The sequence below is a fragment of the Octodon degus genome, unplaced genomic scaffold, assembly GCF_000260255.1.
Source record: "Octodon degus isolate 3935 unplaced genomic scaffold, OctDeg1.0 scaffold00131, whole genome shotgun sequence".
Taxonomy (NCBI): domain Eukaryota; kingdom Metazoa; phylum Chordata; class Mammalia; order Rodentia; family Octodontidae; genus Octodon; species Octodon degus.
The window spans coordinates 7,318,661-7,344,119 of NW_004524707.1; the positions used below are offsets into that span (position 1 = coordinate 7,318,661).

The following is a 25,459-nucleotide window of genomic DNA, read 5'->3' on the forward strand; positions in this document are numbered from 1 at the left end:
GGATTTTTACAGATTCTCATTTAGAGAGAAGATATCATCAAATTAAATATCCTCTAGGAAAGGGTTTGGGCCCCAGCTGGGCTCCCCTCCTGACATGTACACAGTCGGTCCTAAAGGGATCAGATGAGCACTATGTGGGGGCTTGTGGAATGACTTGTAGAGTCCCCTGGGAAAGGAGGACTTGGGAAGATTCTGAGAGAGGGTGAGGCAGCCTTATAGTGGAAAGGAGACCAATGGCAAGGATTTCAGATGGGGAAGGAGTGGTCTGTCTGGTTATGAAAAACGAGAGGACACAGAGATCTCAGAACCAGCCGAAAGGTCGTGTGAATGTTTATTACATAGAAAAGAGGGAAAGAAAGAAAAGATTTCCAAACCCATTTTTTCCAAGAATTAAAAAACCCACAAACTTGGAATGTCAAAGAGATGCATGCTTTATGTATTTATAAGGGGAACAAGTGTGTATATATAAATATATATATGGAGATATGTACATGGATTTTTTTTCTCATGACAGGTATAGTGATGCTGCTTAAGTGAAGGAGTTGGAAGCTGGTGGGAGGCTGGAGAAATAGGGAGGCTTCTCAGGTCATTGGGCTGCAGGTGGAGGCTCCTGAGCTATGGTCCTGTCACCCAGGTCCAAGAATGCTGGGAAAGCTATGCCAGAGCAGGCTGGGACCTCAGGTGGCAAGGTTTGGGGCCAGAACAACTCCAGAAACTTGTTTAGGTCTCCCACATTAGCTGTTTTCTTTCAAGAAAAGATCCAGTCTTTGGAATGGCCTGTAACTACCCTCTGGGATAGATGGGGGAGCTCCCTGTGGGACTGAGTGAAAGTGAGATAGGAGAACATGGGAGGCTATAGTGACTACTGTCTGAGAATGATGGAGATAGACAGCAGCTGACTTAGCAGAAAGGAGACGACCCACACAGAGCCAGCACACATGAGCCACTGCAGGTGGTGGTGCGGCACTCAATCCGTGTAGGTCTGGAGGTGCACCCAGAGCCTGTGTCTTGTTTTCACCAGTTGTCTTTTAAAATGGTACCATGTATGATGTATGGGATTTAACTCATGAAAATGGCCAACCAAGGGCTCCCTTCCCCCCTTCTCCCATCTTTGGGGTTTAGTGGGTCCTGGGAGCAGAATGAGGTCTCAGGAGAAAAGACTATGGCAGCCCCCAGAAGACCACAGGCAAAGGACACTCTTCCCTCCTCCTCCTGCAGGCCCATTTTGGCCCTTTCCACAAAAGGCTGCTCTGAGAGATGCGGGGATGAGCACAGCCAGGTTCAGTGAGGTGAGAGTGCCACGCCCAAGGATCCCAAGAAGAAGAGGGCCCTGGAGAGGGACAGCAGGTGGGCATATGGCTGGGGAGCAGAGAGCCCCCCAGAAGGGAGTCATGGGCTCCTGGGGAGAAGCACATGTGGGCATGTGTACCCCTACCTACTTTCAAAAACTTATGGCAGCTACTGGGTTGCTTAGACCAACCTGAGTGTTGGGCTTTTTGGTAAATCCAGGAAGGGAGAGGGGCTTGGAACTGAGGTTCTCAGTGAATCCAGATGAAAGTCCTGAAGCTCAATTGTGAGCTTCAGGACTGGCGCCAGGAGCTCATCACACACTCGGACTGGGCCTTTCCACCCTCAGACAGCACCAGGAGCATCCTGGAGTTTTAGAGGCCCTGGCTGTGGGCTGCCAGGCCTTCAAGACATGCAGCAGCTCCATGACAGGAGCACAGTGTGCCAAGGATGGCAGGCTTCCACATCCTCAGCTTTGATAGAAATTGGAAAAAATGATGGTGGCCCAGGGTCCATTGTGGGTTTAACTGAGGCCCAAGGCATCCCTAACAACCCCGGGGCCAGAACTTATTCCTGGGATGTGGGGGGCACTTGACGTCACTCTGGCTGGGATTGATCCCATTTCTTTGTGCTGTGAGGTTTAGGGTGGGTGGTACCATGGACATGAGAACTTCCCCATCTCTGTGACCCCAGCCCTTTGAGAATTTCTAAAATGCTACCTGGAGGAAAGCTGAGAAAAATACAGGACCCTCCCAACCACCTGCTCAGTCTGACATTTTTATAAAACCATCATCTGACGAGAAAGGAGTGCCTGACCGGCCCTGGGATACACAGTGTGCTTTCTGCATGAACTGCTGCCACAGAGGAGCATCTCACTCTGTCCAAGGGAGGCGGAGTGGCCGGCAGCCCTAGCCTCCAAGTGAGGTTGGGGCCTCAGGAGCACTGGCTGGAGAGCTGGAGGGTCCTTAAAAGGCTCCTCTCTCAGCCACTGTGAAGGAAGCCTCAAAGGATGCCAGCAAAAGGGATGACAGCTGCCATAAACTGTGCTTCCAACCACTAACTGAAGAACTTACACTTACATTCCCAGCTTCCTTTGCCAACACCACCAACAAAGCACAAAGCAGCCAGAGTCAGCAGGGCCTGAGATGGGCCTGGGAGTCAGTATGGGGCTCAGAGGAGGTTGATCACCTGCAGCCTGTGCATCTGCATGGCAGGAACTCTCGAGGTGGGAAAGCAGAGACTTGCTCCTTGGGTTAGGACCAGGCAGCTCCAATGCCAGCTCTGTTTCTACCTCCATCATCTCAGACCCTCATGAGGCCTGCTTTAGCCAAGATGTGTAAGTTTGGGGAAGACCTAAGGACATGGAGTGCTATGGGGTGGGATGGGGGCCTGGGACCCATCCTGAAGTTGGTTTCTTCCACCATCCTGTTTGTGGGGCGAAGACCTCTCCTGAGGACCCTCTCTATGCTGTCTCCATCTCCTTCCTCCTAAGCAGGACTACTGGGTGCTCTGTCTCTGCAGTGGGGCCACTCTCAGGGCTGCTCCTGTGAGACTCCAGAGAGCTTAGCATACAGAAGGGTGATGGGCAGGGCCAATATGTGGGCCATTTATGTGGTCCTGTGGATCTGGGCAGCAGAGGGAGGGGACCCTGCTGCTTGTCCCTTCCTTCCCTCCCCTCAGTGCAGCCAGCACTTACCCAGGACAGGGCCAGCAGTGTGTCGGCCTGAGGCTGGCTGGGGTGGGCAGCATGGTGGGCCCAGGGGTGCCGCCAGCTCCACATCCTAACCTGAGGTGTGCAACAGCTCCCCAGGACACCCCTGCTGCCAAAGGCCTCAGCCCTAGCATGAGGGTCCCACTGTGGCCACAGTGTCATTGCTAAGCCCAGAAGTGTCTCACTCACTGTGACTCCCACAGCCAGCATCTGCCACACACTGACCCCCAGGAAGCCAGGAGGGGAAGGTGCCCTCCACCTCTGCATGTTGCCTTGTGCTGGCCTTCAAGCAAGAGACAAAGCCTCACCGTCAGCAGGGCTGTGGGCCAGTTGATACCTGCTGGCCAGGGAGCCTGCTCTTCACCAGGCTGCTGTCATCCGTGAGCATGGCCATCTGATGTCCAGGTAGCTGTCACCTCCCCCTTTTCCTAAGGTCAGTGCGGAGACCATGTTGTGTCTCCAAGGGCGATGTTTGGAGCTGGCCTCACCCTGTCATCCTGCCAGATGCACTGTTCAGCAGGATGTGCATGCATAGCCTCCTCGCTCTGGACCCTAGGCCCCTGGAAGGGCCCCCAGGCTGTGTGCTCTTGACTTTGTAGGGTGGCGGGGTGGGGAAGCTTCCAAGCACACACACCCCTGAGAGCCATCCCACCTGGGGACTTGTAGTGAGTGACACCTGCCACTCCACAAATCCCCACCTATGTCTGGACTGTGTCACTAAACATGCAACGTCCATTGCTATCTCCTCTGCTCCTCAGCAGCCACCCCCAACCCCAACCTGGAAAACAATATTCTCTCCTTGTGGGGGTGTCCCTTCAGACTTGTCACTTAGGGAGCAGCAGGCGAACTCAGGGGCTGGAGTGGGTGTAGGTGGACGGCTGCATGAAGGGGTGGTGTAGCAGTGTCACCTGATGCTAAGGGTGGCTCCATGCTCTGACACGGGCTTCCTCGAGAGCAGCCCTGCCCACCAAGGGGTGAATGTGCACAAAGACAAAGGCTCAGATTCTTTGCATAAAACCAAATCTGACCCCCGGCTCAAGACACTAAGGGCTCTGAACAGGAGAGAGCCCCCAAAGTCTGGTCCAGTGGGGTCATGAGGAAGGGGTGGGAGGTGGCCAGGTCACTGCCCAGAGTCAAAATGTGCAGCCAGCCCAGGATGTGAAAGATGAAGAACCCAAGGATCAGAAAATTCAGGGGGTGTGGTGAGGTGGGCAGATGGCTCCTTCAGGGCCAGAGCAAGCCACGAGCTGGGGGGATCCTCAGGGAGTCAGGAAGCTGTCCGTTTGCTGCTCCCTGGCAGGACTTTGGTTGCCCAGCCCCGTACAGGGTAGGGGGGCTGGTTAGGTGGCCCTGCTTCTCACTTTCCCCCATCTAACAGCAGAGAAGGTGGCCACGTCACCTTCTGACTGAGCCTTGACAGACAAGAAGCACCTCCTGAGCAGGATCACACCCAACTAGTGCCTTCTGCATTAGAAGAGTGGAGATGCAGCCTCCACCTAGAGAGGAGCTGCACAAGGGCACGGTCCCTGGGCACACAAGGACCCTGTGCTTCGCTGGCAGTCTCTTCCAATGCTCCTGCTTGATGGTAGAGTTTTCAGATTGAGGCCCACCACCTCATAGAACTGCTTCCCACTCTGGAACTCCACGACTGACTTGGTGGAGAGACCTGACCTGAACAATGACGTTATCCGCAGTTCTCACTGATCCAGTGCACTGGACGCATCGCATATCTCTTGGCAGAAGTGTTCGTTCACCTGCTGGTGTGCAGGGTGGCCTGACCACTAGGAGGCTACCCAGAAATGCATGGAAAGGGATCGCATCATCTTTCTCAGATCTGAAAGTTCTGTATCCAGAGACTTGTGTCTACAAGGTTTTCAGAAAAAGCCATAAGTCTAGGAGTGGTACTGAGTAGTCTAAAGAAGGTCACCCACTGAACCCACACATTCCTCAGTCTGGTGCATCTGGGCTTAAACATATGGCAACTCTGGCCATTGTGCCCAAGGGCCAGAGTCATTGTCCCCTTGCCAAGAGAAACCAAGCTGAGAACCATTCAGCTCCACCTCTCAGCAGCAAGCAGGCTGGGGTACAGCCAGACACAACACTGGGCCAGCTGGGGGCTCGGGCCTTGTCCTCAGTGGGCAGGAATCTGGCCATCTTCACTCTCACCCTGCCCCTGGGAGGCCACAAAATGAATATGAAGGGCACCAGGTGAGGCATAGAGGCCAGGGGAAGTGCTCTCAGGCCCACAGAGGCCCTGCCCAGAAGTTCTGGGTGCTCTACAGAGGGCAGTTGGCTCTGCCAGGTGAGGACAAGCCTGCCGAGCACCTCAGCCTGTCTCTGTGCCCACATGCCTAGCTCCTCCATACCTACACAGCTTTCCCAAGCAGGAGGGAGAACTGGCAGCCCTCAGAGCTTGCTGGGCAAAGCAGTTGCATTTTCAAAATAAATATTGTTTAAAATACCCCTTTCCACCCCAAATGCAGAACACAGCAGAAGAGAGCATAGAAAGGTCCTTGGGCTGAGAGCCGCCTTCTGACACCTCCTTAGGATCACTCTGGGCTCCCAGGCAGGTCTCATGGGCTCACAGCTGCTGGGGGATGCCCTGCTCCTTGTACCCTGTGAGGAAGAGGAAGAAGAAAATGATCAGACATTTGCATCCTTTGCGATTTCTCAAGGAGGTGCCTCCAGATTAGAATATGCTCTTGAGAACTTATTCATACTCCAGCATATATGACTGCTGAAACAGGGCATGACCTCTTCTAAGGGCTTTGACTTTTTAATGGGATGCAAAGTTAATGAATCAAGAATTGTGGGCTACTTTGGGGTTCATTGAGAATGTATGAAGCAATACTTAGGGTGGAGCCTGGAATGCTAGCAACACACTCCTGAGTCCACACCAGAAAGTGTCCCCTGCACTGGTCTGGTGTGATGTTGGAATGTGGAGCTTGGGGAGAAAGTACTGGGAGGGTCCCCAACTGCTGTGCATGAGCACAGGTGGGGAGGGGGAGAAAGGCAGGAGGAAGCACATAGAAGGAGGCCACTGGCTGGAAGGCTGAGACAAGGAAAGGGGCAGGAGTACTCTGAGCCCTGAAAACATTGCTGATAAGCATGAGCTTTCCAAACATTTTTTGAAAATTATTATTATTATTTTATGCCAGAGATCAAACCTAGGGCCTCAAGTGTGCTAAATAACTGTTCTATCACTGTGTGACATCCTCAGGCCCTTTAGGAAGGTTTTAATACAGTTGTTAGGAAGGAATTGTTGCTAACTGATTTAGGTGAAATCGCACAGTCAAGGTTTCAGGAGCGGACTCTTCGGATCCCTGCTGCCAAAGCCCAGCAAACCTGGCCTGAGAAGGTGCTTCCTGGACTGAACTGGCTCTTCCCCTCTGGATGGCCTATCACTCAGCGAGCATGGGTGCTGATAACCCAGCTCACGGGTGGGGAGGAAAGGGGGAGTCAGCAAAACAAGAGTGGCTGAGATCAGGGAGCCGGCATGGACACTAAGCGACTTGTTTTGCATTGTTCTCTCCTTCCCTCTATGTTTAAACATTTTCCAAAACTAAAAGCTAGAAATACAAGCCCATTGCCAGACAGAGGTCAGGGTGTGTGTGTAGGAGTAAGACTGCGTGTGGATGGGAGTGAGGGGCCAGGCAGCCTCAGCACAAGACTGTCACCAGACAATCACCAGACTCACCTTGGGAAACTGCAGCAACACAGATGCCAGGCAGCAGGGGAGGAGCAAAGGGAAAGAGAAAACAAAGTATGAAAACAGAAGCCACAGGACTGCCTGTGATCTGAAATGAGGGGGCGCCTGTGGCAGGTCATGGCCATTCTGGTGGCTTCTGGGACACCAGGAGCCCTGTCCTCACAGCAACTAGGTGCTCAGCAGATGGGTGTGTGGCATGGCTAGGGTGGGGCACCCTGCCCTTGATATTGACCAGAAGCTCTGGCTGGTGCCCCCCAGGCCCCCACATCTCAGCCACACCTACCTCGCTGCTCACCTCCTGCCCTCCTCTTCCCAGCCCCAGCCCACGCTGGCCTGAGATGAATTCTACAAAGATCTTGGGAGGGACAGGACATGCTCAGGATGCAGAAGTGGTCTTCCGGGGCCCAGGCCTGTGCTGCCCGGGCTGCTGAGTGAGCAGTTTCTATGGACAGCAGCCACATGTACAAGCCTAGTGCTTTCCAGAAGATCCTGGCTCCAGGATGGCAATGTGTGCACAGATGTCTGGGATCAATTAGATGTGCCTGCTTGAAGGCCGGTGCTGAGGAATTGAGAAAGTGTCCCTCAGCGAGTGTCCTGATGGATTAGCAGTGTCTGCATGGGAGTGGAAGCAGGAAGTGCCCACCTTAGACCTGCCAAATATTTACTCAGACTCAACTGAGTCGGGCTGTTGTTGGTCATTTGTCATTAGCAATGTAACTAGAGTAGCACGCTTGTAAGTTTTGGGCCTTAATTTATGCTTCCTTCTTTTTTCCTCTGCTTCCCCCTTGTAGTTTTTGTTGGTGCTGTATTTTTGGACAACATCCTGGGTAGCACCAGAAGAAAGATCACCTTGTACCATTACAATGGAAAAGTTTCCTTTACTTTCATGAGAAGGGGCTGAGTGAGCCAGCAAGAGCTGCCCCTTAGCCATTCTCTACCAGGACAGAGTAAGTTGTGGTCATTCCCTTCGCAGGGCTACCCTGGACACACACTGTGTCCCACAGGGGCAAGCACTCATTACATGAGGGTGGGAGCAATTTTGAGGACAAAGGCAAAAGCCCCCTGTTCAGATGGGCGATGATTCTGTTCAGGAAAGTGGGTAACAGCAGGATGTGGCTGCCTTTCTTGGGTGACTCATCAAAAATCATTCTCAGAAGTTCAGTATAGAGATAGCATGCCCAGAATCAGTATATATACAACCCCAAAGAGCTGACTCCAGTCCCAAGAAGAGATCAGGGGGCTCAGTACAGAGCAGCTGGGCTAGGAAGGATAGTCCTGCAGTTGTTCATCCTGGGGCCTTGTAGGCCCCAAAACCCACCAGAGAGTGAGTTGCTAGCCAGGTCAGCAGCCTGGATGATGAAAGGTAAGGGGCTGACTCATTCCCATTTTCTGGGGTCTCATTGCCTCCAGGGCTGAGAAGGGGCCTCTTCAAATTATCATGAAGATTTGGACCTTTTGGTTCCTGGGGATTAAGGGTGACCAAAGACAAGAATAGATGGTCCCTGATTTATGACGACTCAACTCGGATTTTGAGTTTCCCATGGATTTAGTGAAGTATTAGGTGCATTGGTGACACATTAGTTTCCACTGGTGATGGTTTCTTGGGACACAACCTCACAGTAAGCTGAGGCACACTGGATATCAGAAAGCTCTGGAGGCCAACTCAGCATCCACACACCTCCAATGAGACCTATGCTATGACCCAGGCCTATTCCAGTTTCCTGCAAAGCTTCCTTGGGGCCAGGGAGATGGCTCAGTGGAATAAGCACTTCCCTGGCAAGTGCAAGGGCCTGAGTTCAATCCCTGGTTCTGAAAAAAAAAAAAAAAAAAAAAAAAGCTTCCTAACACCTGTGCTTTGGATCCTGAATGTCCCTGAAGATCCACAGATTATAGGCTTGTCACAGGGTGGTGGTATGGGGAAGTGGCAGTCTAGTGGAGGTCATCGTGATTATTGGGTACATGTCCTTAAGGGACTATGGGACCTTAGTGTCTTCCTCTCTCCCTTTGGCTCCTAGCCAAGAAGTAAGTGGGTTTTTGTTCTGCCACGTACTCCCCATGGTGTTCTGCCTTGCCACAAGCCCAAAGCAACAAGACCAGCCAATCTTCGACTGAACCTTCCAAAACTGTGAGCCAACTTTAGCACATGTTACCATAATCGAAAGCTAATACACTAAAGCCCCCTACCTGGCCAGACTCTGAATTTGATGAACAGATGAACCAGTCAGAGGGGCTCACAGAATCTAAAGACAGGGCCTTCCAAAGGCAGATACACTGCTGTGGTTCAGCTGGGAACAGGATGGGGGCGAAAGACCATCCCAAAGGCCTCTAGGAAGTACCCTAGTTCCCTCTGGGAAATTTTTGGCCTGTTTTGCTACCAGCAGTGTTCTATACCCCTTTTCAAAATGAAATGGCCCTTGAGCATAGGCAAGTTAACATGAGAGGACTTGCAGGCACGTCTTGGTCTCTGCCTGCTCTGCCAGGTGGGTATCCCAGCTCCCTTCCTGAGAGGCAGCCCTGGTCCCAGGAAAGCCCTTCCTAGAAGGAAGGAAGTTGCATCACTGCTCTTCAGCTCATGCCTCCTTGCACACTGGCCAGGCTGTGTTCTTCCTCCCACTCCTGCCAGACTTTGGCTGCACAATATCTGCCTGGGTCCCTCGAACTCTAAGCCTGTGTCCTCCCTGACCTCGGCTCAGGAGGCTCTGCTTCTGGGCGGCCATTCTGACCAGTCTACCAGCAGTGCTGACTCTTGTTCAGGCTCTGGTTCTGCATGTTCTTCATTAGTTTCTGACCCGGGACCCAGCATGTGTGCACCCTTCACAGAATCCCAGTGTAGGCTGAGTTGGCGTGGATCATGCTAGATCATTCTAGAACCCTTGAATGCTGGGCCTCTCCTCCTGTCTCTACTGCCCTTACCTGGCATGGCCTTTCTTCAGTTGTGGCAATCCCTTTAGTGAATGGCCTGCTGGGTGTAAGGTCCAGTGGAGAATGTGGAGCAGGGTAGGGTGAAGGGCAAAGTGCCTGAGATGTGGCCTGGTTTTCACCCCTGCATCCCAGTGGGGTGGGAACATGCATGGAGTACATACAGGGAGACCTGTCTGCACAGCTGCTTAAGACAGCTGGTGCCTGATTCCAGACTGCTGGATATTTTAAAAACAACAATCAAGCCATTAGTAAGTCTCCTTTTGCAACTTTATGCCTTCTACAGAACAGGTCTCCATCTGAATCAAATTTACACTGCAAGACAATGAAGATTCACTCAGAACAAATGAGGACTAGTGAGGCTTTAGCACCAGGGAGTGAAAAACTTAGATTAACCAGAGGAGAAATCACATGGCTGTAGCTGTAAAAAACAGCTCTATGGTTCCCTGTGTGCAAGGCTTCCATGTGGCCTTGTCCTACCTGGAAACTGCAGGATGGAGCCAGCACAGTGGTGCAGAAGCTGCGCTCCTCCGTGCTGCCCCCAGGGGAACCAGCCTTGGAGTTGGGGCTGTTTCCTTGACAAACAAAGTGACTACGTGGCTCAGCTGGACAGGGGCTTCCTCCCTCTCTCATGCCTTTGACTCAGGGTTCTACAAGGACATTTGGTCTGCCACACTCTCAGAATTCCCTGCAGCATCTGGGTCAGATACGGAGAGGAAAGCACAGGTGAGCCCTTGGGATGCACAGGCCCTTGGCCAGCCACAGAGGCCTCTGCATCTAGCCTGACCTTCAGCCCCTGCGCCAACCCTCACACCCTGCCAGAACTTGCACCCCACCAACAGGGGCAGTGCTGGCGCTACTCACTGGCAAGGATGACCATGTCCATGCCCCAGAAGATGCTCATGATCCAGCCCACCATGACGATGGCTGTGAGGATCTGGATGAGGGCTGCTGCAATGTTCAGCCAGAAGACGCAGCACACATGTCTGTCCGGGAGGTCTGTGCGGGCTCCACACAGCACAGTGAAGGCTGAGACGAAGGTCCCTGGGAGAGAGCAGGGCATTAGCCTCAAAAACACAGGTGATGAGGGGGTCTACTCACCTCCTGCTGGCCCTGGGCCAGCTGCCCATCCCCCAAGAGTTTGAAGAGCAGAAATTCCCACATTCCCTCGGAGCAGCACTCCTGGCCCAGAGGTTGATCTGGGCCTTGTCATCTCCACCCTAAAGAGGGCCATTGGCCACATGGAGGAGGCAAGGCTCTATACAGCCCTGTAGCCTTTGGGGACACAGAAGGCATAGGGTAAGCAGTCCTGGGGGAAGGAATGGCAGGGCATCTTCCAGATCTCAAGCAATGTAAGGCTGGCCCATCTTTCCTCTCTTGTCCTCATTCCTGTACTGTGCTCACTGAGTGGTCCCTGAGGCCACATTGGAAGGCAGCAGATTGTCCCTTTCTGTATCAGCTTCCAGTGGCTGCTGGAACAAGGCACCCCAAATATAGTGGCTTAAGCCACACACCTTTATTCTTACAGCCCTAAGAGTCAGAAAAGTCCATAACACAGCCAATGGGGGATCCTGCCAGAGGCTGTGGGTATGAACCCTTTCCTTGCCTGTGCCTTTCTGAGGCACCTACAGTCCTTGTCCATGTCTCTACCTCCATCCTTAGAGGCAGGCACCCTCTCTGTGCCGCTGCCTCCTCTTCCCTCATACACACATCAGGCCCTAGGAATTGTGAAGCTCACTGAGTGTGCAGCTGTGGGTTCCAGGGCAGTCCAGTCACCAGGGAAGCCTGTGCTCCAGCATGGAGCTGGCAGCCCTAAGGGGGCCTCACAAAATGCACGGAGGCTCCTGGACCATCCTTCCTGGGGATGAGGCTGAGGAGTCCCCTGTAAAGCTTCCCCAGGGTTCTGGTGTAGTGGGGAAGCTCCTCCTCCTGCTCACTTGGCAGAGGAGTGTAGGATGAATGTATGTGCAGCTTGTCAAGGCAGAGGTGACAGTCACCGAAGGAGGGGGCACTGCAGGGCAGCACTGGTGAGGGAGGAATCAATGGAAACAGAGCAAGAGAGTGACTGAGCCCTTTGTGGAGGGCTGCAAATGCCTGCCTGAGCCTACAGGAAATGGGCCCAGCACAGAGAGTTCTGAGCAGGAAACTGATGCAGGGAAAATAGCTAATTTAAGAAAAATAATGAATTAAAATTAAGCAATTTAAGAAAATTAATCTGTCCGTAGGATGTTGGTGGATTTAGATTGTCTGAGATGGGAAAGACAAATAGAGAGGAGGAGCAGCAGCCGAGCAATGACAGGGACCTAGACTTGGGCTTTGGTGGTGGACACAGGAGGATACAGAGGACCAGAGGCCATCAAGAAGCATGGCCACCACCTTTTGTCCTCTTGGCATGTCACACACATGGGATGGCTGATGGGCATGAGCTAACACCATTACAAAAAAGAACCCTGCAGAAGTAGAAGAAGTGGTAGGAGAGGAACAAGAGTATGTGAGTGATGATGTTCCATTTAGCACACACTTGCAGTGCGCTGGGCACAGGCTGCCCCCTCTACCTACATTGCCTTTCCTTCTTAAAATGACTGGAGGTGGCTGTCATTCTTCCCATTTCACAGACAGGGACACCAAGGCTCAGGGAGACTAAACAGTCATTGCCCACATTATCACAGAACCCAGATTGAAACTCCATCTGTTTAGACTTGAAGCCTGAATTCTTTCCAGTCTAGGGTGCTTCGTCCTTGCATTACCAAATAAGGGGAAACGTCATCCTTAATGGTTTCAAATATCCTTGAACTATTCCACCTTGTCCTGCCCCAAGTAGGGTCATTCCTGAAGACTCCCAAGACAGATAGTACTGTCATGGGTGGCTCTGGCTGGGCTCCAGTGACCTATCTTTCTGCAGCTGTGTCTTGCCTGGAAACAGGAACAATGCTCTTCCATGTGGTATAACCCTATCAGAGAGGCTCTTTTGGGTTGAGACCAGCTATATCGTAGTATGGCCTGTAGCTTTGCTCTTGTGTATGGTACGTGTGTGAAAGATCTGAGCATGCAGAAGCCGTCCAGGAGCTCAGAGGCTCTACGCTTGAGAAAGCCATCTGTCCACATCTTCTCAAAGATGGACTCTCAGGGTCAGCCAGATAGCCCAGCAGACTAAAGCGTCTGCTTAGGCAGAGCTCAGTGGCCAGACTTTGATCCCCAGTGTGCCGTGCTGGCCCTGCCTCCGGGGTGCGCTGAAACACTGATTGAGACTGGGCATGGTGGTGCATGCCTGTAATCCCAGCACTTTGGGAGGCTGAAAACAGGAGGATCCCTACGAGTCCAGATCTCTGTGTAGTGAGACCCTGAACACCCTGTAGACCCTGTACCAAATACATTTTAAAAAAACAGATGGACTGTCACCCAAAGCCAGCCTGCTTGGAGTCAGCAGGGCTGCGTTGTGGATGGCAGGACCCATGTAGTGAGTGATGTGGCTCCAAGTCACATGGGGGAAAGATGAGCTGGCTGCATTCATTTCAAAAAGGAAATGGTTTAGCATGGTACCATGGGGGGGCCTTTAGCCACTAACCTCCATTTACCTATGTTGGCAGAGTCATGACAACTCTAAGACAGGTACAAAGTATAAACCCATACTGACTGACACACTGGGTGAACTTGTTATCTGTGGTTGTGTTAGTTTAGATTTCAGTGATTTAGATTAGGAGACAGTGGCCGCGGTCCCTTTTGCCATATGGAGTCATATGCACCATGGAAGGTAATGGTTGTCTGCATGGATTGATAAAATAAAAACATGGTTTATTCTCTTCAGCAGTAAATCAGCACATTTTCATACAAGAGGTGTTAATTGTTTAAAATGAGTCTTACCTGTTAAATAATGATCTCTACCCAACCACATGTGTCAGTTCTAATTTGTTCCATGAGTGCCACCCAGATGGCAGTGCTAGGTCCTGGGAACAGGGAAGGGAGCAGGTGAGGGGCTCGTGGCCCAGCCACCTGAACGTTCCTGTCTGGTGGACAGTGGGCCACAGCGTCCCGGTGGCGAACTCTTGGCCACAGCAGGAAGGACTCCATGGGAGGGCAGGCAGGGTCCCAGATGTTGATGAGAGGGCAGGGAACTGGGCGTGGAGCACGTGCAGGGGCAGGGTGGACACCGAGGCTGGCTCCGAGGGGATGTCAGGGAAAACTTCATAGATTAAGAAAATGAGACTGGGTAGTTGGGGGTCAGATCAGGGAGGGGCTCTAGGGACCAACCAGGAGCTCCAAGAAGGGATCAGTCAGGGGTTTAAGGTTGGTTTGAATTTCAGAGCAGACCCTATGACCCAAGCAAGAGGGCCAGAGAGGAAAGGCCAGGTCAGGAGAGAAGCAGAGACCAGGTGGGGATGCTGGTGCCAAGCAGGCCAGGTGTTGGGCGGGGCCCCAGGTGGGCGGCCTACTGGACACCAGGGTGAGGGAGGAACACCAAATGGGTCCGAATTTCCGCCTTCCCACACTGAGGTAGGAACTCCAGGGGGGCAGCATCGGGGGGGGGGGTCCTGGGGTGTGGGAAGGTTGATTTCTGGCCTTGGAAGTCACCTGGAAGTAAATGAGGTCACCCCAAGAGGGGGTACATTTTATAAGGAAAGATTCTGGGGACATCAAGGTGTTGGAGGTTAGAGCAGAAAGAGGAAACCAAAGGAAAAAGAGGAGGACAGCTCAGAAAGGCTAGCAGGGTGCCTAAGGAGAAAGTCGGGGCTATGGGAACAGGACATGGGGGAGGCCACCTCAGCAACAGTGAACGCAGTGTCACCACAATCAGAGGCCTGGGCAGGGGTTGGGAGAGAGACGGGGCTGAAAGCAGAACACCAGGTCTGAGGCAGGAGGGAGTGGGGCTTCCAGGATGCGGGAGGCCACCCCCTCTGAGTGAGAGAAGGAAGAGGGGTAGGCTTGTTTCGAAGGGTAAGTTTCCAGGGAGGGGAGTGAATGCATATGTGACAGACAAGGGACAAGAAGATGTCGAGGTTCTTCAGGAAATGAGAAGGCAGTGGGGAAGGAGCTCCAAAGAGGGGTTCTCTAAGTCAGTCTGTCCATAGGACAACAAAGCATCCTGAAACTGCAGATTCTAGAACCACCTCCAAGCCCCTGCAGACACAGGAATAGGAGCAGGGAGTCCTTGTCATGAAAAATAAAACAGGGGCCAGGATGTGTCTTAGTGGTAGAGCACTAGGTTAGCATGTGCAAGGCCTGGACACCAAAACATACATACATACATGCATGCATGCATATTATATGTATATAACACATGTATAAACAAACCAACAAATAAATGTTCCCCCACTGATACTATTAGACAGCCAGGTCTGAGGGTCCTCATGCCAAGGCATAGAGAAAAGAACTGCGCAGATGTAGACTCAGGAAGCCACACACTGAGCGGGTAGCTAGTGGCCCACAGCTCTGCCTTACTGTCCATTGGTTCCCCAAGACTCAGTGCTGAGCCCACCTCCTACTCAGCAGACTGAGCCCCAGGGCATTGCCATGGGGCAGCAACAAATGACAGGAGAAGGGTGGTAATAAACTGCTTTGCATATCTACCACAACCCCAAGGAAAGGGCAGGGGAGAAGCCTGAGGACAAGCGTTCTGTGAGTATCACAGCAGAGACAACGCTGCTCCTCCGAGGCTTCCCCAAGGAGTGTGAGGCTCAGACCAGAGCCCGGCTAACACTGGCAGGCAGATCCTTCCCCTTTCCTTCTGAGTCGCCAGTGGATTCTCTGGGTTTGAATTCTGGGCAAACCTCTACAGCATGGTTCCCACCCAGCTACCCTGTGTCTCAGGCACAGAAAGGAGTATCCCGAAGTGGACAGGTGCACGCAGCCTCCCAGCATAGTGCTCCCTGGACCAGCCTGGGGCTGGAAACGCCCTTCGAGTTCTTCTGGGGCTTGGCTTCTTGACTGGCACTATGGGAATGGGAAAGGTGCTGGACTCAGAGGGATCTTAAGGCCTCAGGGCCCAGCAGAAAGGGATGAAGCTATCTTTTAAAGCAACCGCTCTGACCAATATGCCTGGGGACTTAGGTCAGCTATCCAGTATGATCCCAGATGTCACCAGCAGCTGGCTCTGTGGTCACTAAGGTGTGATGCTTGTCAGGGGCTATGAGCTACACCTGAACTCCTTTTGTCATTCCTCCAGGGACAGCAAATTGAACAAATTTCTTTGTGGCACTACCTTGAACATGCATTTTGGAGCCAGACGGGAAGACCCCTGGGGACAAGCCACACCCCAAGAACCAGCTCCTCCTAGTAAAGGCTGCATGGTTGGGCCACAGTGAGATAAGGTCAAGATTAACCCTGCAAAGCTTTAATTCTCTTATGCCCTGCTTAGGGCCATAAGAAGCAATAGGGATTATAAAACTACACCTCCTTCATTCCCCACACAGCAAGATTCTAATTCAGCAGGTTCTGTCCTCTTCTTATCACTGCGCACTTATTTTAGCCAGAAAGAGGAAAACAAGGGAACAACAAGCTTGAAGGTGTTACTGGAGAGCTCAGGCTCATGAGGTGAGTAACAGGATCTCTGTGACTGTGGCTTAAGACAGCCCAGGTAGTCTGCAGAAAATAGGGCCAGGGCTGGGGCTCAGTATGCCGCTGCAGGAGGGCTCCTGCCACCTCTGTGTTCTTGAGTGTTGGGGCAGGAGGCTTTGGACGCTGTGGTTCTCTGTGCTGTGGGAAGACACTGCTGTCCTGCCAGCTCTGTTAACCTGAGCAGAGTCCAGGAGAAGGCTCTTCTGTGGCAGGCAGGAGAGTGGGAATCAAAAGAGCCACCACAGGGTCAGAGCCCAGATTGTACTCAGTGGTGCAACATGAGCAGAGCACATGCAAAGTGTGAGTCCCCAACATGCACACATGCACACACATACACACATACACACACACACACACACACACACACACACACACACACACACCCCTAAATGCACATGCACACAAAGCACATCAGTCCAGGCAGAAACCAAGTCTTTTCCTGGAACCACACTGAGGCACTCATCCTAAAAGCATTTTATAGAGCATCTCAGGCCTGCAGGGAAACCAGGGAATAGAAAACCAGTAAAGCATAGTGCTAAGAACAACACAGCACTTCTGGTATTTCCACTCCTGACCACCCCTAGGCCCCTTCAGGATGAACCTGCTTTGTTCCCTCTGTCCTGGCCCAGCAGGCGGAAGGGTCTGTGGATGGTTTCCAACACTGGGAAAAGCACAGCTACGCAGAGCAGATGTGGCACCATGGCCTCTCAGCAGTTCACTGAGTCACCCACAGCTCTCTCCTGAAAGTAGCTCCTAGTTGTGCTTCCTCCTGAGGATGGAGAGAACAAGACCACCTGGTTCCTCCATCTCTTTCAGGACCACAACCTGGATGATGGTTCCAATGGAGTCTAGGGCCGTGGGAAGCAGTCATTAATGGCCCTGGGCTTGTGTCAGTCTCCTATGCTCGTTAGTACATCTCTACCCTCAGCATCCTCTTCCCAGACCTCCCAGCTAAAGGAGTAGTGGGGGCCAGAGGAGCTGAAGAATGGGACTGGATACCTCAGGTCTCTCCAGGATGTTCAGCTGGACAAAAAGAGTAAGCATGGAGAATCTCTCAGATCCCTGGCTCTGGCTCACCAGCTGGAGCTGAAAATGGGCTGCATAATCAGCAAGGCAGCAGATCCCAGTACAGCGCAGAGTCCCCAACAACTCTGCTTTGTCCTTCCTACCGTCCAGCAGGTAGGGTGTGGACAGCCACAGGAGCCCTGGGAGAGCACCCCCCAAATCCCCAGAGGCCACACACACTGAGCCTGTGGGAGCCATCTCCAGTGGAGCTTCTGTGGGCCTCCCACAGGAGCGATGAGGGGTGGGGAACATCTGGGCCTTGAAACCTGCCTTTCTGAGTGGTACACAACCCCTTGCTGTGGGCGTGCCCTTGTGTCCCTCTCTACAAGTTCACTGTTAAGCCTTGACAGTAGTAGCATTAAGGGGTGGAGCCTTAGGGAAGTAATGAGGTTTGCTGAGGTCGGGGATTGGAGCCCCGGCTGAGCATGGTGCTCTTACCAGGGATGAGGGACCCAAGCCTCTCCCAGCCCCAAACACAAAAGGAAACCAGGAAGAGTCCCCAACACTGGAGCTTGACCTCTCTGGTACAGTCATCTTGGGCTTCTAGCCTCCAGGCAGTACTGTGAGGAACACAAGTCTGTTGTTTATCAGCCACCTAGCCAGAGCAGCCCACACAAAGACATGCCTCTCTTCCTAAAAGCCATATTCTGTTCATTACATTCCTTCCTTTTGCCATGTGTCAGCTACAGTTTAGGAAGCACCTGCTGGGTGCCAAGAACTGGGCCTAATCCACATGAAACCCCAGAGAAGGGCAGCAGGCAGCCACCAGGAATCTCAGGGTGATAACAGTGACACAATCCACAGAAGGTGGGAGGATCTGTGGAGCAGGTCCTGCATTTGGGGGGCAGGACAGGAGATGCAGGGTGACTCCCCAAGTCCAAATGGGCCCTGGCACCAGAAGTCTGAATCTCACAGATAACTACAACTCCAGGACATGTGATTTCTTTAGACTTCAGCTTCCCGGGGTGAGAAATTAAGGTGGTAATAGTTGCCTACCTCAAGGGACTGCTAGGAACACAACAGGGGGGGCAATTAGGGCCACTGTAGGGTAGGGAGACCCTGCCTGGACTAGGAAGGTGACCAGTGGGGACGGTCTTCCCCCAGAGGCAGGGATGGAGCAGAATTGTGCCAGATGAGGTTGTTAGGTATAAATATGGAAGTGAAACTAGAGCTCTCACTAAAGATCGCTTTTTTTGGTGGATTGTGGCCAATGCCATCATTCTTCACTCTACCTATTAAAAACATTATTATAACTAAGGTCACTGTTATGGCATCTATCTAGATGTTTCCCCCAAACCTAATGCACTCATATGTTGGGCTTTTTGGAGGTGACTAGATCTCCAGTGTGTAATGCTAACAGTAAGATCCTGGGGTTGAGGGCATGGGTGCTAGTGGTACTGCATTAGTCCACAAATCAATTTCTCATACTCCTGGGCATGGGTAACAAGAAGCCCCACCCTGGGTGTGAGTGGCACCATCCAAAAGGCTTGTAGTCTAGACAGGATAAAAGGAAGTGGTGCTGCTTTCTGCCTCCTGTTGGCTCTGCCATGGGCTGTTTCTCCTCTGTGATGCTCGTCTGCCATGCCATCCTGCCTTGGAGCCAGATACTTACAGACTGACACCTCTACACATTTTAAGCTAGATAAACCTTTCCTCCTTTAACTTGTGGGTTTCAGATATTTTTGTCCCAGCAACAAGAAAGTAACCAACATAGTCATCTTGGCTACCCCATGAAGCCTGAGGCCCAGCACTCCCCCATAAGCCACAGTATTATGTACCCAATCAAAGTAACAGTCATGGTGGCCACATAGTGAGGCAGAAAAGTGCTGTTTAAATAAAATTATAAAAGTAATGTGCATTCTGAGAAGACGGACTACTTCAAAATAACTGTGTCTGTGGACAAGGACTGGTGTGTATTAAGCAAAATGAAATTTTTTTTAAATAACAAAATTATGAGTGGCTTTTTTCTTGTTTTAAACATAAATTGTTTTAGGTTAAAAGTATTTTATTTGCCTGTTGAAGTCCAGCTCCACATGGATGTCCACCCAACTGCATCTTATTGGCTGCAGAGAAGGTGATGAGTGATCAAATCAGACAAGGGACAAATGGCACATGGACATCTGACACTGAAAATGGACAGTGTCATAGAACCACAACAGGGCAGGGACATGAGCCCTGGATTCCACGGGCGCCTCTAGAACATGCCTTGCAGTCCTAGGGGGTCATTCCCCTAAACCCAGGCGTGGCAGGCTCTCAGCCTCATGACAGGCTGAGATGGGAGAAGACCCGAAGGTCAAGAACAGACTCCAGTCTCAAGCCCCCTGCGTGCGCCACTGTGGATTCATCTTGTGGCCATGTGATGACAGCAGAAAATGGTGTTGGCTCAGTTGATCTGGCACCTCAGCCCCAGGGGTCCTGGGGGGAGGGGAAGATGGGAAGAGCCTGTGTGGGGCCAGGCTCAGGTGCTTCCTGGCTGGCTGGCAGCTCCCACAGGCCAGCAGACACCCGTGCTCCTCCCTAGAGCCATGTCCTTTGGAGCGGCCCCTGTCTGCTTCCAGGGGAGGAAAATTTCCTGCCAGGGCTCCTGGGATCCGGCTCAGGAGGCTTCTTCCGCTTAGAGCTGCTGTGGCTGCTCACACCTCAAGGATCACCACGCTCACAGGGAAAGGCTCTCCTTATGGTCTTTATTTCGAAAGTAACCAATTTAGGCCAGGGATGTAGCTCAGTAGTGTAGTACTTTCCTGGCAAACATGAGGTCCTGAGATTGATTCCTGGTTTTTTTTTTTTTTAAAAAAAAAAAAGTAACTAGCTCAAATAAACTTAATGCATAAGGGATTTACTGGTTCTCATAACTGAAAAAGTGCAGAAAGGCAGTGTGGGCCAGTGCATAGGGGAATAGGCTGCAGGGTCAGACTGCTGAGTGTTATTGCTGACACCATTTCCTGGCTGTGTGAACTTCTAAGTTAGTCTCCCTCAGTAAGCCTGACTTCTCTGCAAACATTTTGGGATCAAGTGCCTCATCTGTTAGATATAGTTATAATAATATCCATATATAGACAAGCAGCTTGAAATAGATTATACATTTAAAGTGTTTAGAACATACTCAGTGTTTAACAATCAAATGCTGATTTTTATTATTAGTATAAATTCAGGAAAAAAATAGAAAAATAAATAATTCAATGTTGGTTTGACTCCTTGGCTCAGTAATTCACTAGAAACCCAGTTTTTCCATCCCTGTGATGTCTTCCACAGCAAGGTTATTGGGCCATTATCACAAGGCCAATAACCCTCATGGTAACAAAATAATCGCAACAGTTGCAGGTTTCACATCCAAATACCTTGTGTCCAGAGAAGAAAGACTATTTCTGCCCCAGGATTCCAAGCAAAAGTCGTGAGATTTATCCAGATCAAATTGATTGGATCACAAGGCCACCCTTAAATCAAAGATTGGCAAAGGAAACAGAAGGTGCCGATTGGCTGAAGCAATTCATGTCAGCCACAGAGCTAGAAGTGGGGCCAGCTCTCCCTAAAGTGCCCACCCTGTGTGAAGGAGGCATGGACTCCAGAGTGAAAACTGGAGTTTTATTAGGAAGTGGAAATAGGGTAAAATGGTGCTGAGTAATGATCAGCGTTAACAGAAAAAATGGGCCACAAGCCAAGCAAAGAAGTGGTACACTGGCCTGTCCTCTCCAGAGTTAGGGTCTGGTGGTTTTAGAGCAGACCAGGTTCTCTAACACTCTTCTGTCAGGGTTGGGTCTGCTCCTTCCCTTGGAAACTGCTCTCTGACTGAGCAGCAACTCAGTGCAACAGAGGTCCTGGCTGGTTTCCCGGAGGAGGCCCCAGTGGGCTGGTGATTCTCACTCTTGTGTCCTCAGCCTCCCTGGCTCAAGCCTGGCTGTGCTGCTGAAAGGAATCCCAGACAGCCTGCATCAGGCGCTCCACCAAGGCCATAGCCCAGGTGCGGTCCCAGCCGATGGCCAGGCTCGGCTGCCCGATACACGAGGGAAGAGGCATCCAGACGATCCTGCCCTGGACCATCACATCTTCCTGATGACCATAGCTCTTGCTAGCTGGGGCCCTAGTCAGGGGCAGAGATAAATATACCTGTGTCCTCCTGTCCATGTGGCTGGCCCACAAGACTGATGAGCACAGTCCAGTTGGGGCTTTTCCTACACCAGGAGATCCAAGATGGGCTGCTAGGCAGTAATCAAGAAGGAGGAACTGTGACGTTACTGGGCAATGTGGCAATGGTGGAGAGAGAAGGCTGAGCTCTGGGTGCCCATGCTACCACTCAGCATCTCATTAGGATCCTAGAAAGCCTGCTGCCCTTGGCTCTTGGGCACAGAGATACTTATTCCATCCCTTGACTCAGAGCCCTGCCCAGACCAAGCCAAGATGACTGAAGAAAGACAGAGATTTTGTTGGATAACACCGCACTGGGGCAATCAGTTTTGTAGGAAATTATCAAGAGATAAGGCTGCAAGGTCAAGCACAATACTACCTATGGCCTGAACAGCTGCAGCTGGCAGGCTGGGGAAAAGAGAGACATCTGTCCTGTAGCTGGGTGGGCCTGACTTCTGCACCCCTAAGCATGGCACCCGCCTCTTGCCTGCCTTCTCAGCCCTCCACTCCATCTAGAGATGAGTGACTGAGCCAGAGGCAGACATGAGGATTTTGTCAGACACAGGCTGCAGGAAAAGAAGAAGAGCTGAGGCAGAGCTCCCTGAGGGCTTTTCCAGTGCTCAGGGTAGACTGATGAGCCACAAAGAAGGAAAACAAACGATGACCTTGTCAGAACATGACAATGGAACAATAGTCTTGCTTTGCCTGTCAGAAGACACCAGCTCTCTGGGGTCCCTTCAGTATGCGCAAACTGATTTAAGCAAAGACCATGCATTAAAGCCTGCTGTCACGATGAAGTCCTTTCCTTGATTGACGTGGCTTTCACCAGGCAGGGGCAGGCCCAGCAGTCCAGAGGTCCCAAGAGGAGCTGGGGACAGCACTGGCGGTGACTAAGCCCAGGGGAGACCACAGGGGAGGGGACACAAAAGCTGTGCTACCTACACAGATGTAGGAGGGGGAGGTGAGTACTGGCTGGGTCAGGCTGCAGCTAGAAACAGAGCAAATGAAGATTTCAGTGTTGCCCCAGAGAAACCTCGGTGGCCAGGGAGGTGATGCAGGAGAGACCAGGGCCTCTCAGAAAGAAGTAAGCCAGGCTAGGACTGGCACTGATGGCATCATCCAGTCAGGGGCACCCCCCTGCACAGACTCCGGGCTCCCTCCTGCCTTCCTCACGCCTCGGGCCTGCCCACTGCCTAGCTGGCTGTCCTCTGTTAATGTCTGTCATCTCTACCACCTCTGGCTCTGGCTCTTTCTGAGTCCACCCAGTTCTCTGAGCCCCCGTACCCCTGCCATGGCCTCCTTGGCAGTTTCAGCCCAGATCTTCTCTCTTGCCACCACAGAAGGTCCCTGCCTTTGGTGGCTTATCTGCAAGGCCTCTGCATGGCCAAGAAAAAGAGTTGGTGCAGAAGGCACTCATGTCTAATAAAACTGAAGAGCAAGCTTGGTGAGTATTAAACAAACAAATGCACCTTCTATATTTTTAAAATTTGATATATTTGGTACAGAGTCTCACTACACAGCTAAGACTCATAGAAATCCTCCTGTTTGAGCCTTCCCAGCAATGGGATTACAGATATGCACCACCACGCCCAGTCTTGGTGGCTGGCTTGGTGCGCCCAGGGCAAGGCCGGCATGGCATGCAGTATAGAGATTGAACCTGGGTCCTTGCGCCTGCCTAGGTAGGCGATTAGACCACTGAGATATCTCTGCAGTCCTACCTTTTGTTCTTAATCATGCCGTAGTCACTACCTAGTGAAGACTAAATATCTTCAGGATGGACACAAAGCAGGTGACACGACACATTCTGGGGAACTCTGATGTGAACCCAAGGGTCATACTGATTCCGAAAGCCAGCTCACTGGTCCCCAGTATGATGTGCTTTCCCAGCACATTATGTTCCTGGGTGTGACATTATCTTCACTACTAACCAAGGTACACAGAGGAAGCATCCATTTCCAGCAGTACAGAGAAATCTTCACAGAGAATGAGGATAAAGAAGACCCCAAACTAGGGCGCCTCCATGCATGGCCTCTGCTAGACATCCGAGTACATGTGGCTCTTGGCACTCAGCCTCTCCTTGGGAAGAACAGCAACACTAGGCTCCCCCAAGCATCTACAAAATGCTATGCACAGAATGAGTGCAATTGTCGCACAAAATGTATGCAGGACACCTGGCTGAATTTGAATTCAGGCAAGCAGAGGGCAGTATTTTCACCATACGATGCTTGAGATATAATAAAAAATAATTCTCTATTTATATGAAATTCAAGTTCAAATTCGACAGAATATTTACATTTATCTATCTGAAGCTCAAAGTAACTGGGCATCCTATATTACTAGTCACAGATAATCCGGCAACCTTGCAAGTCTATGTGTTTGCCTCCAGGCACCCTTCCTGCATCTACTACATAGCCAGCTCCAGAATCATCATACTCTAAAAATATTTGCTAGGGTGGCCAGATACAGCCCCATTTAATTTTCACAGTACTCCTATAAAACAGATATAATAGGTTAGAAAACTGAGTTAATAACATATCTACACAAGAGTCTCATCTCAGACCATGCTAAACCATAATGCCAAGTACATGTTTTTTCTCCATATGGCCTGAATTACAAAAATTATTAATATTTGAACAAAGAATAAGAATTTGGAGGAAATTTGATTTATTTTTTGAGACAGTGTCATATATACAGTACAGACTGGCCTAGAACTTGCTTATGTAGCCCAGGGTGGCCTTGAACTCACAGGGATCCTCCTACCTCAGCTGCCTGACTACTGGGATTACAGGTGTGTACTACCACTCCCAGCAAGAAATTTGATCTTTTTTTTTCAAAGTTTTATCGATAAACAGATAGCAATGAGACAGTTTCAAATCAAATCAGAAGTACAGTTTCAACAAATAATACACTACATATATTCTTCTTAGTGGTTAATTAGTGTACAAGACACGGACTTGTGATCCTATTTACAAACACCATTAGAACAAATCATTCTATTTATTAAGAGAATGCAACTATATATCTATCCTAACCACTTTGAATACACAGATACAAAATGGACATTCATCGGTATACCCCATTTTTTCTAAGTTCCGTTATTGAATGTTATAGGTGTGTAAACTCAGCATAATATTCTAAAGAGTCCAGTAGCCCATAATAGCATTGGGTCTTCTGTTTAACTGGCAATGTCAGAAATTATTGACCTGAGTCCCCCACAGCTCAACATAACAGCATGGCTTTATTTCCTATATTTCGTCTTCATACTTTTCTACTGGATGGAAATTTGATCTTGATCCCATAAAAGCAAAGAGACAGCATCTATGGGTGCCTCCATGAAGGTTTCAGGAGAAAGGTCAGATCTTGTCTTTGTGTCCCCAGTTTTGGCGCACAGGTCACCTCACAACAAACTGTTAGATGATTTAATAAGTACTCTACCCACTGACTAAAAAGACTACTTGCTGGCTCCCCTAATCCCTTCTCCTTTACTCCCGGGCCCTTGGCTCCACCATTCTGGAGACTGCTCTCCCAGCCTCCTCTGCAACCTGGGGAGGAGACAGAACTGAGCTTGAGGCCCTGTGCGGCGAACAAAAATGATGCTGCTGTAGCTTGGATCTGGGATGTGCCTCACAGGCTCTAGTGTTGAAAGCTTGTTCCCAGTTAGCAGTGCTAATAGGAGTTAGAGCCCAGTTGGAGGAAGCAGAGGTCCCTGGGGGCTTGCCTTTGAAGGATTTATTTTGAACCACTACTGCTTTGCCCATATCCTCTCCCTCTCCCTCTCTCTGTCTCTCTCTGTCTTGCTGTCTCTCTCTGTTTCTGTCTCTGTTTCTCTAGCTCTCTGTTTTTTTTTTCTCTCTCTGTTTCTCTGTCCTTCTGTTTCTATTTCTCTGTCTCTGTCTCTCTCTATCTCTCTGTCTCTTTCTCTATCTGTCTATCTCTCTCTGTCTGTCTCTCTCTGTCTGTCTTTCTGTCTCTCTGTCTCTGTCTCTCTCTGTCTCTCTATCTCTGTCTCTTTCTCTGTCTCTCTATCTCTGTCTGTCTCTTTCTGTCTCTCTCTGTCTTTCTCTCTGTGTCTCTGTCTGTCTGTCTGTCTGTCT

General features: G+C 50.9%; 1 protein-coding gene across 2 annotated transcripts in view; it reads right to left on the reverse strand.

Moving 5' to 3' along the window:
• Positions 1-379: 379 nt before the first annotated feature.
• Positions 380-25,459, reverse strand: part of Stum (stum, mechanosensory transduction mediator homolog) — a 56,699-nt gene continuing 31,619 nt past the window's right edge. The window contains exons 2-4 of one of the 2 annotated variants that reach the window (XM_004641171.2): positions 10,491-10,670; positions 6,696-6,704; positions 380-5,614 (exon numbers count right to left, since the gene is read on the reverse strand). In XM_004641171.2, the coding sequence (XP_004641228.1) occupies positions 5,580-5,614; positions 6,696-6,704; positions 10,491-10,670 (224 nt within the window). In that variant the 3' untranslated portion in view covers positions 380-5,579. The remainder of the gene's footprint in view (positions 5,615-6,695; positions 6,705-10,490; positions 10,671-25,459) is intronic. The other variant, XM_023701239.1, reaches the window with a different exon arrangement.